The 19,105-nt window shown below is 37.2% G+C and overlaps 2 protein-coding genes across 3 annotated transcripts; both read left to right on the top strand.

Annotated features, from left to right (window-relative positions):
• The first annotated feature begins 10 nt into the window (after window positions 1-10).
• On the top strand, window positions 11-17,707 carry Zbtb6 (zinc finger and BTB domain containing 6). Of its 2 annotated transcripts, XM_071600925.1 has the most exons (3): window positions 11-76; window positions 14,864-14,928; window positions 16,028-17,707. In XM_071600925.1, the coding sequence occupies exon 3, from the start codon at window positions 16,037-16,039 to the stop codon at window positions 17,309-17,311; it is 1,275 nt and encodes a 424-aa protein (XP_071457026.1). In that variant the 5' UTR covers window positions 11-76; window positions 14,864-14,928; window positions 16,028-16,036; the 3' UTR covers window positions 17,312-17,707. The 2 variants fall into 2 exon arrangements, with proteins under 2 accessions (XP_071457026.1, XP_027793473.2); XM_027937672.2 differs by lacking the exon at window positions 14,864-14,928 and having other exon boundaries at window positions 20-76.
• Zbtb26 (zinc finger and BTB domain containing 26) lies at window positions 9,434-13,867 on the top strand. Its single transcript, XM_027944676.2, has one exon. It carries the CDS (start codon window positions 9,434-9,436, stop codon window positions 10,757-10,759), a length of 1,326 nt encoding a protein of 441 aa, XP_027800477.1. The 3' UTR covers window positions 10,760-13,867.
• Window positions 17,708-19,105: the final 1,398 nt, after the last annotated feature.

The following is a 19,105-nucleotide window of genomic DNA, read 5'->3' as shown; positions in this document are numbered from 1 at the left end:
CTCCCCCTTCCCGGAGCCCCGAGGGGCCGGAGCTCCTGGCTGTGCCGGATCCTGACGGCGACCTTCCCCCGGGTCTGTAAGTTCGACGCGGCCGGAGCACCGGGCTGGGATACGGGATGTCTCAAAATGGAACCCCTTGGGGCCCTGGATCGGCCGGGACCTGCACTAAAAAGAGGGCCAAGAGACTAGCCTAGGCCCTAGGGGACTTAATTAAGCCCTTAGTCCGGCCCACGTTGCCTCCCTCCCCATTCCTTGCTTCTGGAGTGGGGAGCCCGAACATACCCTAGGGACCGCATCCTGGCACCCCAACCGAGGGCCCAACATTTGACCCCGATGCTGGACCCTGACGTCTTGTTGAAAGTGCCAGAGTTGAGGCCCGGGTAAACGATCTGCGGGAGCCTGCCTAAGGCAAGGCCTTTAGCGCCAACCCATGAGAATACGAGTTATTCTTTCAATGGGATTTCCCAGTTCAGCCAGTGGCCAGAACACTTTGTACATTGTTGGCATTATGCCAGGCGCTGGGGATTCGTTAAATGTCGTTAAAATTTTCAGGGTCTAGTGTGTGAGCAATATATAAACAAGTGCACCTCAGAGAGAGAGGGAAAGAAAGAAGGATAGATAGTTTGCTTTATATGTACGAACTGTTCAAGGAGAAGTGCTGGGAAGACTTTAGAAAGACATCTGAATTATACTTCTTGGCGAGGATAAAGTGTGGAAGAGGCTTTCAATTAGAACGAACAGTTGGAGTGCTACTATTTTGACTGAGTGTAATGTGTGAAAGAGTAAATCGGGGTGGGGCTGGGGGAGCTTCTGTGCATAAGATGAAGTTTGAGGAAAGTAGACTGGGGCCAGACAGTGAAAGGTTTAATTCTAATGACAGTTTTTTGATGAGTCTGATTTTCATTGCAAAAAGTCATTTTTTTTCTATAATAAGCCTATAAGGAAGAAATTCCTATTAACTGAATCTGGACTTTTAAAGATAATGGTTAAGTACTTATTGTAATTAAGTTTAAAGGGGGTAATAGGATAAGTTTGGGGAGTGGCAGTAAATTCCTGAATTAGAGTTATGACAGTAATATTGGTTGCTTGACATAACAGTGTCAAGACTCCATAGGTAATTTATGTTGAGGGAGAAAAAGGTATCAAATCTAATCTCATTCATATACTTTAGTCTTTTGAAAAATATGATGCCATAATCAGAAACTGAATGATAAGGTTAGTGTAGATTACAAATTCACTTTTTGTACACGTTGAAATCTAATGGGATAGCCACACAGAACGCGCCCAGCATAGAGTTGGAAGTGTACATCTGGAGATCAGCCAAAACACAGTGGCATACAGGTGGAAGCTATAGGAAGAGCTGGCATCAAAAAGGGAGTGTTGAGGAAGAAGGACATTTTGACAGGGGAGGGTAGTGGATGCATTTTATGAAGCTGAAAAAGAACTGTAACTAGTAGTAGTTGGTACAGTAGCGGAAACAGAGGGTTCTAGCAACCAAGAAGACCCACTTATCAAGAGAATTGAAGACTCAGCTCGATTAATTCATGCAAAAGCACCTGAGGGATGAGAAGGGGAAAAAGTGATTAATTTCATTATTAAGAGATCATTAGTGACCTTTTAAAGTCAATTTTAGGCTGGGCATGGAGCCACATGCTTGTAATCACAGCACCTTTGGAGATTGAGGCAGGATCACAAGTTCAAGCCTCAGCATCTTAGCAAAACCCTATCTCAAATTAAAAAATAAAAATGATATATGGAGAATTGGTTAAGTGGGAATCAGAAAAGAATGCATATGAGGGATTTCACAATAAAAACTGACAGGTTTTGTCTATTAACACATGCTTATAGATCACATACAACATTTGAAGCTTTTTTTAAAAATTAACTTATTTAGCCAGGTGTGGTGGCTCTCACCTGTAATCCCAGCAGCTCAGGAGGCTGAGACAGTAGGATTATGAGTTCAAAGACAGCCTCAGCAATTCAGTGAAACCCTGTCTCAAAATAAAATATAAAAAAAGCCTGGGATGTGGCTTGGTGGTTAAGCACCTCTGGGCTCAATCTCCAGTGCCCCTCCCCCTGCAAATTAACTGATTTAATTCTCCGTAACCACAGTATAAAGTAATTAAATACTGGTAGACAGGAAGACTGAAGCAGAATTGTTAAGTAATTTGCACAAAGTCACATAGTTATAGTTGAGCAGGGTTTTACTTGTAGAAAATATGGCTCAAGAGTCCATGTTTTGCCTCCACTACTTTGCAGAGACAATATCTTGGGAGGCAAAGGAGTAAGTACGAAAATTTTAAGAAAAGATAGGCTTATTCTTAAAAAAAAAATGGAAAGGCTTGGAAGGAGACACAATTTGAAAAGGTAAGTAATGAATTTATGTTTGTGATATATTTCTTATTTTTTTCCTCTCTTCTATGCCAACTTAGGTTTATTTCTTCCACTTTTATGCTTTCATTTATCACTTGCCATGAATCCAAATCCACCTAGCTAATAAATCTTTATCATGATGTTATGTAGGCTTTTCTGACTCTCTATTTTTAATACCAGATTCATCCCCTTTAGTATTCTCTAGTTTACTGAATGACAGCCAAAGATATTTAATCACTCAAATAGCTTGGAGTCATCTTGACTTTCTTATTTCCTTTCTTCTCCACTTTGGTAACCAAGATTGTCTTTTTTTTTTTTTTAATTGCATTACTGAGTATTGAACTCAGGGGCCCTCTTTACCACCCATCCATATCCCAGACCCCCCACCCATTTGTTTTGAAACAGGGTCTCACCAAGTGGTTGAGGATGGATTCAAACTTACCATTCTGCCTTAGTTTCTCCAGTTGCTGAGATTATAGGTATGAGCCACCCCTGGCAAGATTATTAGTTCTTTGAAACATCTCTTAAATCTATTTTCTCTCCATCCACATTATCATTATTTCTATTCAGGCCTTCATCTTTTCTGCCTTGATCTGTTAGAATAACATCATATGAAAGGTTTCCTTGCCTGTGCAGTCACTGTTCTGTAAGGCATCTCCATATTTTTTTTTTCTTAATTGGCTGAGTTTGATATAGTGTAACAGTGTGGGCAACATGCATTTTAAGTAATAGAGAAATAGCCTAGAGCAGGCACTTTTGAGTAGCTTAAATTGAGGTAAAGGTTACTGATGAGGATGTGGGTTTAGGAATTATTAACATAAAGAGGATAATAAAACACTGAGAAACAATACAGGCTTTCTGAGTAAGTCTTGAAAAAGCATTGCAAAAATCCAAGACTGAGCTTTGAAGGATATACTTCCTTCACTTAATTTAGTGAATCCTCAAGGAAAGACTAGCAAAACAATAGTAAAAAAAACTTTTGAGGTTGGGGTGGGGGGATATAGCTCAGTTGGCAGAGTGCTTGTCTAGCAAGCACAAAGCCCTGGGCTCAAAACCCAGCACCACAAGAAAAAAGAAAACTGAGGTAAGTAGGTAAGAAACTTGTTTACTTCTGTACATTAGTTTAAAAAAAGAGAACTAGGGCTAAGGATACAGCTCAGTGGTATAATTCATGTAGCTTGTGCAAGGCCCTGGGTTCTAATCCCATCACCACAAAAAAAATAAAATAGGGCTGGGGCTATAGCTCGGTGGCAGAGCACTTGCCTAGCATGTGTGAGGTACTGGGTTCCATTCTCAGCACCATATAAAAATAAAACAAATAAAGGCATTCTGTCCATTTACAACTATAAAAAATGAAATAATATAAAGAATGAGCTAGCTCTATATTTGTCCACCCAATTAGCTCTCAAAAAGAATAGATGAAAAAAGCAAGTTGCAAAACAATTTATGTATAAGAAACATGTTTATGTTTTCTGTGGTAGCCATGTATTAGTATTGTTTTTAAAATAGGAACAATGAGCATCAGGAAAGACCAAGTATTGAGTAGTAGGCACCCGGGAAAAGGAATTTTATCTACAATGATTAAAATTTTTCTGGAAAGGATATATTTCTATATATATTTATTATATTTGAAAGTCAAAACAAGGGCTGGGGATATAGCTCAATTGGTAGAGTGTTTGCTTTGCATGCACAAGTTCCTGGGTTCAATCCCCAGCACTCCCCCCTCCCTGAAAAAAAAAAAAAAAAAAAGTCCAAACAAGACAAACGATTGAGAACTTAAGAGAATATAGCTTCATGAAAGTCACTCAAAAGAAGAAAAGTACTGAGGTTTACAGATAGGAAGGCTGCAGCATAATACAGCCTATTTGAGAAAATGGCATATTATGTTAGTGAGAAACAAGACTACCAGGTCACTGTTAGTGCTGAATTGAAGGATAAGGGCCCTCTGTGAGGTAAATAAGGAAATAGACTAGCATGGTTTTAGGAGTTTATTATCCAGAAAGAAAAGTTTCTCTTAGCAGTTATTATGGGAATTTGAGATAAGAAACTTAGGTACTTTCTCACTTCTTGGCCACCCTAAGGCTATTCATTAGCCCTTTTTGATTATTCCTGTTTGAACAAAGGGAAAATTTTAATTCTGTTCTAAAATATTAATAGAAGGACTGTGTAAATATAAGCAAAGAAAATGTAATCTTAAGTGAGAATATCTCTGTTTACATTGATGTTAAAGAAATGGTTATCAGCAGTATTTAAATTTTTAAAATTTTTTTTTAGTTGTCATGGACTTTTATTTTATTTATTTATATGTGTTGCTGAGAATCTAACCCAGTGCCTCACACATTCTAGGCAAGTGCTCTACCACTGAGCTACAACCCCAGCCCAGTATTTAGATTTAATCTCAGTAACCTGGGCAGTAGATGGTAAGGAGGCCTGACCTGTGGCAATGACATTAAGAACAAGTAAGAGAATTTGGGAATCATTCTAAGGAAAAAATCAACAGAATGTGGTGCCCATGTCTCCATTCTACCTGATGAATTCTTTGCTTTCTTTCAGTTACAAGGAGCCGTACTATAATCCATAATTGTATAAGTGATTTTTATGAATATTATGAATAATTACTACTATACTTAGAAGTTACTTACAGGTGGGGATTCTGAAATCAAATATATTCATGTTTGTTTTGTGTTATTTGCAAATGGTATTAAGTTTCAATCAACAAATGTAAATATATAAAAGATGGAAAACTAATAATAAAGTTAGATGGGAAAGGAAGGTATAACAAGGCAAAAGACATTAAATGCAATCAGGAATATAACCAATGCAGAAATGATTTATACCATTAAAATTTTTTATACTTGATGCAAATTTGGCTTTAAGTGGTAGTTTTTGTTTCTAAACATAAGCTTTGTATTAAAGCATTAATAAAACATACAAAAGCATACAAATCTTAAGTATACAGCTCAATAGATTTTCTTGGCCTACTCTTGAGGAGAGAAATCTGAACTATTATACAGTTAAAATATAATCCTTTAGGCAAAACTGCATCTAGCTTAGTTTCATATATGGAATTTGGCATAAATGCAGTTTGGGCACACGGTTTAGCTCCAACACTTAACACTTCCTACTTAATTTCAGCAAGTTGTTTTGGATAATAATGATACCTGGCTATAGAGATTTTCAGGATTAAACAAGTCAATTTAGGTAAAACATTTAGAATTACACTTGGCTTATAACAAGGATGCAGAAAAGGTTAGGTATTATTATTTCTCTTATTTAAAAAATTAAGGGGCTAGGGATGTGGCTCAAGTGGTAGGGTGCTTGCCTAGCATGTGTGAGGTTCGATTCTCAGCACCACATAAAAATAAATAAATAAAGATATTGTGTCCACCTAAAACTAAAAAATAAATATTTTAAAAAAATAAAAAATTAAGCTAGTTTATTAGAAATTTAATAATTTTTATATTACATATTTTGTGGCCATATCTGTATAGGTGATCCTAGGGATCAATAGAACCTTGGGCGTATACTAAGCAAGCACTTTAACAATGAGCTACACTCCAGCCCTTTAATACCTATTTTGTTTTTTTCCTTATTACCTATTTTTAAAACATCAAAACAAAGTGTTTAAATTTTGGTTTTATGTGGCCAAACTATTTTGGGAATCAAACCCCTGAAAAATGTTTTACCCCAAGTACTCAACAGAGTATCATGATACTAAAGAGCATTCCTTTCATCGCTCAATAATAATTCCTTAGGGAACATTACGAGTGCATTATTCTGCTGATCTTTGTTTAATAAACTGTGTGAAGCATAACCAACAGTTGGTCCTTTCCATCAAATAACTAACAATCTACTGAAAAGAGAACTCATGCCAGGAAACAATTAAAGGATACACTAAATGGTCTGGAAATAAGAGTTTGAAGGAGACAGTGCAGCAAAATGACAGGTATTTGGAAAAATTTCCTAAAAAGAGTAACTTTCCCTCACATTCTTGGACTATAGCAGATTGATTAAAGCAAGCACTTTTCTAAGATATCTGTTTGGCTACTAATGGTAAGTTTCTTGAGAACTGATGAATAAAAAGTAAATGAAATTGTATTACCATTCCTCATGTTTAGAGTATCAAGGAACAATTATCCCTCTAAAACTGTGAGTGCTATCACACTGTAGTTGGAAACAATGAGTAGAAAAATACTGACTTGAGGGTATCATGATCAGCTATAAAGCAGTCAAGACTAGCTGAACTCTTATCCCATTTTTGTTTAGCCACTTAACTTTTTTATAATTTCTGGTTGTTATCAACTGCAACATTCACCATTCCAGTTTGACAGTGGACATTTTAAGCTACTGCAATTGCTAAAACTGACCAATGATAAAGAGTTTGCTGCTTTAGATTACTGATATACTTCCTGTATCTTCTAGTTTCCTCTATATTTGATACTGCCTTTCCTTAGATACATTTGCTTCTCTACATCCCTTCTTTCTCAGTGAAGTTTTTAATACTTATTGTGATCATTTGTTATCCATATATTCAGAATGCTATACAGAGGGAAAGCATATACTTTATTAATCAACTGTGCCATACCAGTTCCCATTTTTCATATACATTCAGCTGACCTACCTGGTATATAATCTACACATTTATGGTTTTCATTCTCTATATCCAGTGAGTTTTCAAGTTCTCTAAGTGATCTTTTGTTACTTGCTCATCATTCCCTTTTTTATTCCTTTGTAAGCCCTCGTGGCTTCAGATTTGTAATGTCTATTCAGGCAATAAGATGGTCTTCATAACAATTCTTCCTTCTTAATACTTTCAGATTAACCCTATAGGTTCAGCCAATACAAATTGTCACCTGCTGTGTGTTTATATAATAGTAGGTGAAGGGAGTATACACCAGTTTGAATAGAAGAGAGTTTAGCCAGTAATGAGGCAAGCAATAAGTAGAATTTAGAGCAAAAGAAAAGACTATTTCACCCAAGAAGATATGGGCTCCAGCATTAGTCCATTGAATAGGATGGAGGTTTCCCTCATGCCATGTAACCAGAGTTTGGAGGGGAAGGAAGTATTTAATGAAGTATTTTAGGGTTTTGATAGAAATACTTTGCTAAAGACCCTAGAGACAACTCTTTTACTCTAAGGGATCAGGGAAGGGCCTCTCAGAGGAAATAAAAACTGGCTAGAAGTTAGTGTTCTATACTAAGGAAACATATGTGATAAGATGTAGAGTCAATAGAATAATGACCTTTCATACCAGGTACTGAGGAATAGGAACAAAACTTGGACTCTGTTATCATGAACTGATATTCTGTGAGCCTCTGAAAATCAGTGTTATTGAACTTAAAATGTCAGAGATTGGCCTTAGGTTTAGATAAGGCCAGGAAAACTAGCTGTCTCATTTAACTGAACTAAAAGACTGACGAATACAAAAAATTCAAGGTGAATTTTCAGATGTATTGAGATTGTAGAACTTTAAGATATGAAAAGAGACTGTCAGTTTATTATCTTTACAATGACTACTAGACCATTAGTATGGTTAATTCATCTTTTCCCTTTAGAGAGACACGTGGGAAGCCAAGTTCTGAGAAAATCTGGAGTGTGGAAATTGAACATGGAGACTATCCAAAAGCACTGCTATGTCAACAGACCAATATGCATAGTGGTTTTTTTTTGTTGTTGTTGTTGTTTTGTTTTTAAAAAACAGTGCTGAGGATCAGAGAGCCGGGGCCTCAGGCATGCTAGGCAAGTCCTCTACCACTGAGCTACATCCCCCAGCCCTGTGCAAAGGGTTTTGGCAAAGATACTTTCTCTGTGGTTGAAAAGGTTATGCCTATGTTTGCCTTAATTATTATTAGGTTTAGTTAACAAGCTTATTCAAGAGGTTAGTCTTCTTTCAAGAAACAACAGGAAGTCACTGAAGGATTTCATGCAGGGTCGGATATAATCATGTGTTTAAAAGATGGCATGTGATGTATAAGAGGGAATAGAAACTGGAAGCCAATAGAAATACTTATGAATCGGATTTAGTAGTCCATGTGAAAGTACTGATAGGTAAATAGGGAAAAAGAGGAAAGAACAGAATCTAGAAGGGGTTGATTAGATCTATATTACTCCTACTAATGTTCCTACCACGTGACTTTTCTGTATCAAGTATTTTCTTTATATATCAAGGATTTTGTTTGTTTGGAAGGTACCAGGGATTGAATCCCCCAAGGGTCACATCCCTGACCTTTTTTTATTCTGAGGCAGGATCTCACTGAATTGCTTAAGCCTCACTAAGTTGCTGAGACTGCCTTGAACTTGTGATCCTCCTGCCTTAGCCTCCTGAGTAAGGGGAATTACAGGCATGTACCAAGGTGCCGAACTCAAGAAATGTTCTTAAAACAGAGTTTAGATTTATCCACAATGACCAGAATAAAGAAATATGTTTGAATACTTGCCAAACATTGTCCCTCTACATCTGTAACTTTTTCATTTTATCACAGAATTACTCATATGTATTCACAGTGGAAAAACAAAACAGAAATGAAAATAAAATGAATTCACATTGATCTAGACAGGAAAGGGACTGTCCAGGAATGCATGTGGCAAACAATGTTGTTGTGGTTCTTTAAAATACAAAGCAAAGGAAGAGTATTTTGATTTAGGAGACCCAGGTCCACAGTTTCATACAAAAGAAACTAATCACTTCATCTTTACTTTGGTTGGGATGTTTTAGTTTGCTTTTGAAACCTGACTGAATTCTCATTTGAGAAGTGAATAAATATTCTTAGCATTATCCAATATAATATATATTATTATATTAAGTGTCTAAAAAATTGAGTGAATGCCCAGCTATTTACACTTATATATGTCTACTCTTTAGGTGCAATTGACCCTTGATATTGGTAAGGAGCAATTTTTAATAGCCATCAAAAGCTTCCTCTTTCAAAGAAAATTTCATATGCATACATACAAAGCATGACAACAAATTTGGTTTTGGAAGGTAAATCCAGGTTTCTTAATTGTTTAAATTTCCTTAAATTCAACCTTTTTACATTTTTGTTCTTTAGGTCTGCCAAAATGTCTGAAAGATCAGATCTCCTTCACTTCAAGTTTGAAAATTATGGAGATTCAATGTTACAAAAAATGAACAAATTAAGAGAAGAGAATAAATTTTGTGATGTTACAGTTCTCATAGATGATATTGAGGTACAGGGGCATAAAATTGTGTTTGCTGCAGGTTCCCCCTTCCTAAGAGACCAGTTTTTACTGAATGATTCCAGAGAGGTGAAAATCTCAATATTACAGAGTTCTGAAGTGGGGAGACAATTGCTCTTATCCTGTTATAGTGGTGTGCTGGAATTCCCTGAGATGGAACTGGTAAATTACTTGACTGCTGCGAGTTTTCTTCAGATGAGCCACATTGTAGAACGATGCACACAGGCCCTGTGGAAGTTTATAAAGCCAAAACAACCAATGGATAGTAAAGAGGGATGTGAACCACAGAGTGCTTCTCCCCAGTCAAAAGAACAGCAGGGAGATGCCAGAGGCTCCCCAAAGCAGGACTCACCTTGTATTCATCCATCTGAAGACAGTATGGATATGGAGGACAGTGATATTCAGATTGTTAAGGTAGAATCTATTGGGGATGTATCTGAGGTTAGAAGTAAGAAAGATCAGAACCAGTTTATTTCTTCTGAACCCACTGCTTTACACTCATCAGAGCCCCAGCACTCCCTGATAAATTCAACTGTGGAAAACAGAGTAAGTGAAATAGAACAAAACCATCTCCACAATTATGCCCTTTCTTATACAGGCAGTGATAACATCATCATGACCTCAAAAGATGTTTTTGGGCCTAATATTCGAGGTGTAGACAAAGGCTTACAGTGGCATCACCAGTGCCCAAAGTGTACCAGGGTGTTTCGTCACCTGGAGAACTACGCCAACCATTTAAAAATGCACAAACTCTTTATGTGTCTACTCTGCGGCAAGACTTTTACTCAGAAAGGCAATCTTCATCGACACATGCGCGTACATGCCGGAATTAAACCTTTCCAGTGTAAAATCTGTGGGAAAACCTTTTCTCAGAAGTGTTCCTTACAGGATCATCTTAACCTTCACAGTGGAGATAAGCCCCATAAGTGTAACTATTGTGACATGGTTTTTGCACATAAGCCAGTTTTGAGGAAACACCTTAAGCAGCTGCATGGCAAAAACAGCTTTGATAATGCCAATGAGAGAAATGTGCAAGACCTCACAGTGGATTTTGATTCTTTTGCATGTACGACAGTCACAGACTCTAAAGGGTGTCAGCCACAGCCTGACGCAACACAGGTCCTGGATGCAGGTAAACTGGCCCAAGCTGTCCTGAACTTAAGGAGTGATAGTACTTGTGTGAATTGAGTAGGGACTTAATGCTCACAACTAGCAGTGACTGAGAATGTGACAATAGTCTTGAGTATTTTTAGGAGTGGTTTTGCTAGTTTGACTTCTCTGAAGCCTCTGTGCAGGTGGTATGGGGTGAGTTAAAGCACTAATAGACCAGGCAACTTACCACTTGGAGTGGATTTGCCTTCCTTCTGATCTCTCCCATTTTATGTTTTATTTATCCTGTGATGTCTGTTTTCCTTTCCCAAGGAATACTTCCATTTGTCTACCTAATGTTGTCTTAGACTTACACTGTTTTAGGCTTTTACCAGGCAGTCTGAAGGTCACCAACAAATTAACAATATCATCCCACTCTCCACTAATAGATGCTATGCTAAGAGAAGTGAATAGTTTTGTTTTTGGGCAAAAAATAGGTTGAGATATATGATAATACTGCTGTTGATCTGAATGTGATAGAACCCTCTGGTTGCCTATTGATAATTCATCCATGTCTGATAAATTAATGAGTCTGCATCCTACCATCTGTACTTGCCTTGCAGCTGGCTATCAAAAAGTACGTTGGTTGTTCTATGCCCTTTTCAACACTATTGAAGCCCAACTTCATCTCATTGTTCACACAAACTAGAGTACAATCTTTTCAGCCACATCTGGAGACAGAGATCACCATGAGGAGTATAATTAACAAAGGACAAAAATACAATTAATACAACAGTACTCACATGGAAGGTCTTCCAAGTAGCATATCCCAGTAAGAGACCATATTCTTAAAGCATAGCTTAGTGATGCTTTTGAAATAATGATTGTTTTAGGCACACTTGAAATGTGCAAAAGAATAATGGTTTCTCTAGAAGGGGGCTGTTGAGGAGTCTCTGAACTTTACATCAGAGTTCAGCCATCAGAAAGGTGAGTCTGGCTATACAGTTTTGTCCAGTTAACTACAAGTATCTTAATTCTTCCCTCATGTATCTTAATTTCTAAAATATATGGAGAAAGTTAAGTGGGACATAGGAACAATTTGTGCTTTTGGAACAATTTTGCATTCAGATACTCCTCTTAAAGGGACCCCACCCCACTTTCAATAGATTGATAATACAAAGTTGCTCTTCTAGTATGGAAAAACAAAACAACTGTTTCTCCCAAAGCACATTTCAGGCATAGAATTTTCAGTTTTATTTAAGACCCTGAGTTAGAATTAGCAATAGGACTGTTAAGAGTACTTAGAGAATCCTAAGAAATCATTTATTCCAACTCTTTCATTTTAAGTTGGGACATCCAAAGCTCAAGAGCTGTCCTGGCCAAGACTGGCCAAAATCGATAAGTGACTAAATATAAATTAATATATCCTTCCTTGTTCCCATTATACCTTGATTTAAAGAGATTTAGTACACAATGGAGAATAATGCATTAGCAAAAAGCTCCCAGTTTGTTTCACCTCTGTGTTTACTTGTTGGCTTTCTGAGACAGCCTGGATTTTGCCAACAAAATATCACTAAGGGACTTATTTATTTTATTTTTTGTGGTGCTGGGGATCAAACCTAGAGCATCTCGTGCATGCTTGGCAAGCACTCTGCCACTGAGCTATATCACTAGCCCATTAATTATTTTTTAGTTTGATAAGTATTACATTCTCAAGCAAGTGACTGATATGTTAAGTATTGGTTAGAGAGGGAAAAGGCAAGTAAGAATAATATGAGAAGGCTCCCAATGTGAAATTGATTTGTCTGGAAAACTGTTTATTTCGTTTTCTTCAGGACTTTGTTTTTATTTTTGGGCAATAGAACGCATACAAAGATAATCAAAAAAAGGGCTAATTCATATAGTCTGATGGGTCATAATTTGAAACGTTTACATGTGAGTCAAATTTGAAGTATAATTTCTTTTGTTTAAAAATTTGAGAATACAGTTGAGTGATAAGATCACTAGGTACCTTATATGCCCAGCATCACTCATTATTATAGTCTAATGTTGCTTTATAGCATTCTGATTTGTATATGATCCAAAGACTATAAATTCTATGCAACAGTAAGACTAGAGTATCAACCAGTATTGGGTTTTTTCTCTGAATATCATTTCTTCACAGGAAAATTTCAAGTTGGAATGCTTCCTTTGGTCATATGCATTTCCTGTTTTTGTTACTATTTTTGAAGACTGAAAGGCAGGGGTTCAAATATGATTGGTCTCTGGTTGGAGACTATTTCTGAATTAGTTCAGTCACTTGAGAAACTTTTTTTTTTTTTTTTTGCTGGGGATTGTGCATGCTGAGCACATGTTCTACCACTGAACTACACCTTCAGCCTCAAGAAACATTTATTAAGCACCTACTGTTGCCAGGTACTATATAGATACTGAGGATATGAAGGTAAGATTTGATATGGTCCCTGCCCTAATGGACCTTATAATCTTATGTGGTCTCAATTTGATTTTCTACTTAGAATAATAAAACTGCCTTGTTTTCTTTGGTCACTTAAAGCATTTTTTCTGATTTTCTCTTGGTAAAACTTTTAATTCTCACTTTTTGCAAGCACAAACCACTAAGTAATCTGCAGTCTCCTCCATTCTTGGTTGGAGAGGTGTTTTGTTTCTGTGAGACATTTTCTAATTTTGGTGAGACTTGCCTTTTCTCCTTCTTAGCTTATACATATTTCTTAGATTATGTTGCAGAGAGGTCAAGTTTCTGATATAAAGTAAATTTTATACAGGAAGATGACTTTCAAACATAGTCATGTTCCTATAGAGAATAATTTTAAAATCTTAGTCTTTCAGCATTTGTATTTTATCCATCCCCAGCATAATTAAGGAGGAGAAAGGACTCTTTTCCAGTTTGGTTTTTAAAAATGGCTGTGTCTCAGTTATTTATTTATTATTTAATTTTAAAGACAAACTCCAAATTGAAGTGGTTCTAAGGTAAATCAGATGTGGTTTTAATTTGTTTTAGTTTCTTCATTAGGTCTATGATGGAAGGTGACCAGTGTCACCACTTCTAAAATCTTGTCCTAAACAAACCACACATTTTATATCAGCTCATGACTAGCTGTTCTAAATCTGTTGTATGTTAGACATACTATGAACTACCTCTTCACTTATTATGGGGAAGTTTCCTTAATAAAAGTGTGACAATTAAAACTCTGGTGTCAATGGTTTACTTTCTTTTCTCTCCCCTCCTGCTTTTTCGGTTTCTTGAATATGAATCCAGTATACTTATTCTTTAAAGCACATTAATCAAATATGCTGAATATACTTTCAGAAGGAAATATGAGTTAACCAAAATTAGTTATTACTGGAATCGGCTATTTCCATGAGAATTGGCTGAGAGGTAAAGCAGCTGTTTTTAAAACTGGTTCAGACATTTTATGCCTACTAAGTACTAAACTTTAGGAAAGCAAAATCAGTAAGTACTATCTTAAATACCTCCTGTATGGGACACAAATATCAAAACAGGTATGATAAATGCAGTATTGATGGCAGACAAATGGATTATAGGAGTGGGAACCAATTAGGATAAGTGGAAAGAAATGCTTTGCATGGTTAAAGCCGCTGCTTCTATCCCCAGTTCTTTTGGGGCTGGAATGTAGCTAGATAGTCTTGCCTATCAGGAGCGAGGCTCTGGATTTGATCCAGCACAGCAAAAAAAGAAAAAGATTGACAGACCAAAGAGGGTGGGCACTGGGAAGTGGACTTGAAACTTATCTTGCTATCTTCAGACTTTGGGCCCAGATCGTGATGGCATTAGTTAGGCAATCTTGAATACAGATCCTTACGGTAGTTTCTCCTTTCCTCTGCCACTTTTCAAGAAGTAAATGGCCTCGTAAAGGGAAACCCCGCCCCGTAATAATCCGCAAGGACCCTCCACAGGTTCCGGCGTTGGGTACTGGAACGCACGTGCCGTGACCCAACTTCATACTCGTCTCCTACATGGATGTTGGGGAGGACTCACGAAGGGGAATGGCTCGCGTTCCGAAACTGGGAAGAAGAACGGAGGCTCTCCGGCATTTGGGTGCTTTTCTGTCGTTCCAGGAGGTAGGGGGTCTGAGGAAAAGTCTCAGATGTCCTTCCGGGGCGCCCAGGCGGCTCCCCGAGTGAGCAATAAAGCTGATTGACACCGGATGTGTTTCCTCCTAGGCTAAGTCCTCCTTCCGGCCCGGCCGCCGCTACCGCGGAAGCCTCAACACCGGTTTTCAGGGTCGGTAAGTGAACGCCAAGGCGATTCGCCAGGTGTCGAGGCCTGAAGAGGAGGAGGAGGGCGGCAGTGCGCGACCCCCGAGAAGCTAATCGGGTGCTGTAGTGCCTCGGCCGATAGGGACTTGGCCCCGGAAAACTTGGCTCTTGCTGTACGCGGAGCCGGAGGGATCGTCCGGGCCACCGTGATCCAGCGCTAGGTCCACAGTGTTGCCTGACCTCTTCCCCCTCCGTGGCAGCTCCTATGCTCACGGAGAAACGTGGAGGAATCAGGCGTCTTCTCGTGGTGCTCTGAGAGCGACTGACCCTGTGGGAGGAGTCACTGTAGTCTCATTTGTTTTAGGTTTAAAGGAGCCTAATCACGAGCTGGAAAAAGGAGCTGGAAACGCGAAAGTAATAACTATGCAGAGGTGTATTTAGGTGTTTTTATCTGAGCGATTATGAAGAATTTAATATCTAAGGAACTTAAGAGTATGATTAGTAGAGGGAGATCAAGATGTAAAAGTGAATTAGGCTTAAATAGCGAAGGATCGTGCATTCTTTTTAAGAACCTAAAGGCCATCCTGGAGTTAAAGGAGAGCAATGGATGACTTAAATCAGAAGTGTTTTTGTTGTTTAATTTATGATGATGATGTTAATTCGGGTGGAAATCAGGAGGGTTATACAAGAGATTGTTAATGTTGAGGAAGCCTGGGGGAAAACATTACAATGATCCATGTGAACAGGGCTGAGGAACTGTAGTAGTCGTGGGGAACAGAAGGTCTGTACATAAAAGTTTCTAATTTGGGATATCATGCTAAGTGTAGTTTTTTTGTGATCACTTTGCCTATTACTGGATACTAAAAATTGAGTGTTCTTGATCACAAGGCACATAAAATTTAGCCAATATGAGAAATGTGTCTTGAGGTCATAGACAAATGCATTATACTTTTCTGGATTTTGAGATGGTGATATAGAGGTTCACTCTTAGCACCCAGAGTACAATTTGGGGTTTTTTTTTTCCATTTCAGCTTTGGGTTTTGGAGAGGAAGAGAATTATTCTTACTATCATAGTGGGAGGAAGCGTTCCTTATCCTTATATCAATGTTTGTGTTTTATTCTGCTTAGATTTTGACCATGGCTGCTGAGTCTGATGTTCTGCACTTCCAGTTTGAACAGCAAGGAGATGTGGTCTTGCAGAAAATGAATCTCTTGAGGCAGCAGAATTTATTTTGTGATGTATCAATTTATATTAATGACACTGAGTTCCAGGGGCACAAGGTGATATTGGCTGCTTGTTCCACTTTCATGAGAGATCAGTTTTTACTCACACAATCAAAACATGTCAGAATCACCATTCTGCAAAGTGCAGAAGTTGGCAGAAAATTGTTGCTCTCTTGCTACACTGGAGCACTTGAAGTAAAAAGGAAAGAGCTTTTGAAATATTTGACTGCTGCCAGTTACCTTCAGATGGTTCACATTGTGGAAAAGTGCACAGAAGCTTTGTCAAAGTATCTGGAAATTGATCTATCTATGAAAAACAACGACCAACACGCTGACCTATGTCACTCTTCTGATCCAGATGTTAAGAATGAAGAAGAAAGTTCTGATAAGGACTGTGAGATAATTGAAATTTCAGAAGATAGCCCTATAAACATAGATTTCCATGTTAAACAAGAGGAAGACAATGTGTTACAGACCACAGTAGAAAGCTTGACATCAGAGAGAAAGGAAATTAAGTCACCAGAGCTATCCCCAATAGATGTGGGTTTTAAAGACAATGAAATTTGTATCCTTCATGTAGAATCTATCAGTACAGCTAGTGGAGAAAATGGGCAGTTTTCACAGCCTTGTACCTCATCAAAAGCAAGCCTGTATTTCTCTGAAACACAGCATTCATTGATTAATTCTACAGTGGAGAGCAGAGTGGCAGAAGTTCCTGGGAATCAAGGTCAGGGTTTATTTTGTGAGAATACTGATGAAAGTCATGGTACAGCAAGTGAGATTCAGAACCTAGAGGAGAGTTATTCACTGAGGCACCAGTGTCCCAGGTGTCCGCGAGGGTTTCTTCATGTAGAAAACTACCTGCGCCACCTTAAGATGCATAAACTCTTCTTGTGTTTACAATGTGGGAAAACATTTACACAGAAGAAAAATCTTAACCGGCACATTCGAGGGCATATGGGCATTCGGCCCTTTCAGTGTACTGTGTGCCTGAAGACCTTTACTGCTAAAAGCACTCTTCAGGACCACTTGAACATACACAGTGGGGATAGGCCATACAAATGCCATTGTTGTGATATGGATTTCAAGCACAAGTCTGCTCTCAAAAAGCATTTAACCTCCGTTCATGGCAGAAGTAGTGGTGAAAAATTATCTAGACCTGATCTTAAAAGGCAAGATCTGCTATAAATGGAATCATGGACTTCCTTTGTAAACTTTGTATCATTCTCATAGGTTTTAGAAATGCAGTATTTGTAATAATTTTATTGTTCCCCATCCCTTCCCCTTTTATGTCTGCCTCACGTTATTCTTTCTGAACTTCTGGCAGTTCAAAAAAATTGTGAGAGGCATGAAAAAGTTATGGGACTTGTCTTGTCATGTATGTTACATATAAGTCCCAGTGGTACACTTTGAGAAATAGTGTTTTACTTAAATATTTTTTATTCTGATGACCGAGGATCCGACAGTATTTGCATATTCTGATTTGTAGTGTCTAGATAATTAATTTAAATGTTAAATCCAACTATATAATAACTTTAATTAATAAGAATGATGAAAGAAAATAAATTTTAAAATGCACTATTATTCATTACTAGTCATTTTTTTTTAAGAACATGTATTACTAGGAACATTTTTCCTTTTCTGCTAAACAAACACCAAGATACCTATTATTTTAAATTATAAAGGAACACAATTCAGATTCACTTTGGAATAGAATTTCCTTAGAAAATGTTAAATTCCTTAAAGTACTTTCATTTTTATTATCATTATACATATTTTAGAATAATTAATGGGGCTATTGATTTTACTTAATACAGTTAAATCATAATTTTTAAGTTTTTGTATCACCACTGCCATTGGAATATAGAACAGTTCCATCACTTCCCTTATCTTATTCATGCTGCTCTTTGTGGTCAGTTCTTCCTAGCTCTAAACCCTGGCCGTAGTTCTTCATCACTATAATTTTGTCTTTTCTGGTATGTCAGATAAATGGAATCTTAGTATATTCCCTTTTGAGACTTTTTTCCACGCAACATAATGCCTTTGAGGTTCATTCATGCACGTATCAATTTTCATTCCCTTTTTCCTTTTTAATTGTCAATATATTTTAGTTGTTACTAGATGAATGGTTTAAATGTGAATAGCTGCTAGTGTTAATTATTAGTGATGATATTTTCATTTAATGCATTTTTTATCTGCTCTTTAAACAAAAATCGTACCCATTCTTAGAGTTTTATTTGATATTTCCAGAAAAGCAAAACCATATAATTACTATAGTAGGAGTAATATTCTGAGTCAGCTCTCTTAATGTCCCTGCCTACATATAATACAAAACTTATGTTCGTTGTCATAACAAAGATCAAAATATATCACAGGGCAAATCACCTCCTCTAAAATGCAGGAACTACTTTTAGTAAAGAAGCCTGACTGGACAAATTTAACTTTCAGGCTGTTCTATGCTTTTTCTACTTACCTCAGCTTTATGTAAAATTTCTACTGTAATTAATTTCTATTGATGTCCTGTATTTTAAAACATAATATACTTTGTACCACTTATAAGAATTTCATGAAGAATCATATTGATTGTTATAAATGTAAAATATTGTTTTTGTGATACTTGTGTGGGAAAGATACTCTCCATAGAATTTTACTCTGGGGGGAGACTTTAAAGATTCTAAGTCTCATATTTGATGAGAAAAACTGACTTTATTACCCAGGTCACTAATTAATAACATTGGGCAGGTCACCTGTCCTTTAATGTTCTTTAATTTTATATATAATAATTTTGGTCTTGATAATTTGTAAGATCATTTCCAGGTCTAAAATTGCATATTATATTTAATTCTATTTGAGAACTGAGAAAAGAGGAAAGCAAGAGAGGAGAGTTTTGTGTCTATGAATGTTGCTATATAAATACTCCATTGGATACAGAATTTTTCTAAAGTAGTGTTTTTCTTCCACTGGATAAAATGATACTTCAGT

The sequence above is a fragment of the Marmota flaviventris genome, chromosome 13, assembly GCF_047511675.1.
Source record: "Marmota flaviventris isolate mMarFla1 chromosome 13, mMarFla1.hap1, whole genome shotgun sequence".
Classification (NCBI taxonomy): Eukaryota; Metazoa; Chordata; class Mammalia; order Rodentia; family Sciuridae; genus Marmota; species Marmota flaviventris.
Note: the sequence above shows the minus strand (reverse complement) of the source record. Positions and strands in the feature narration are given on the sequence as shown.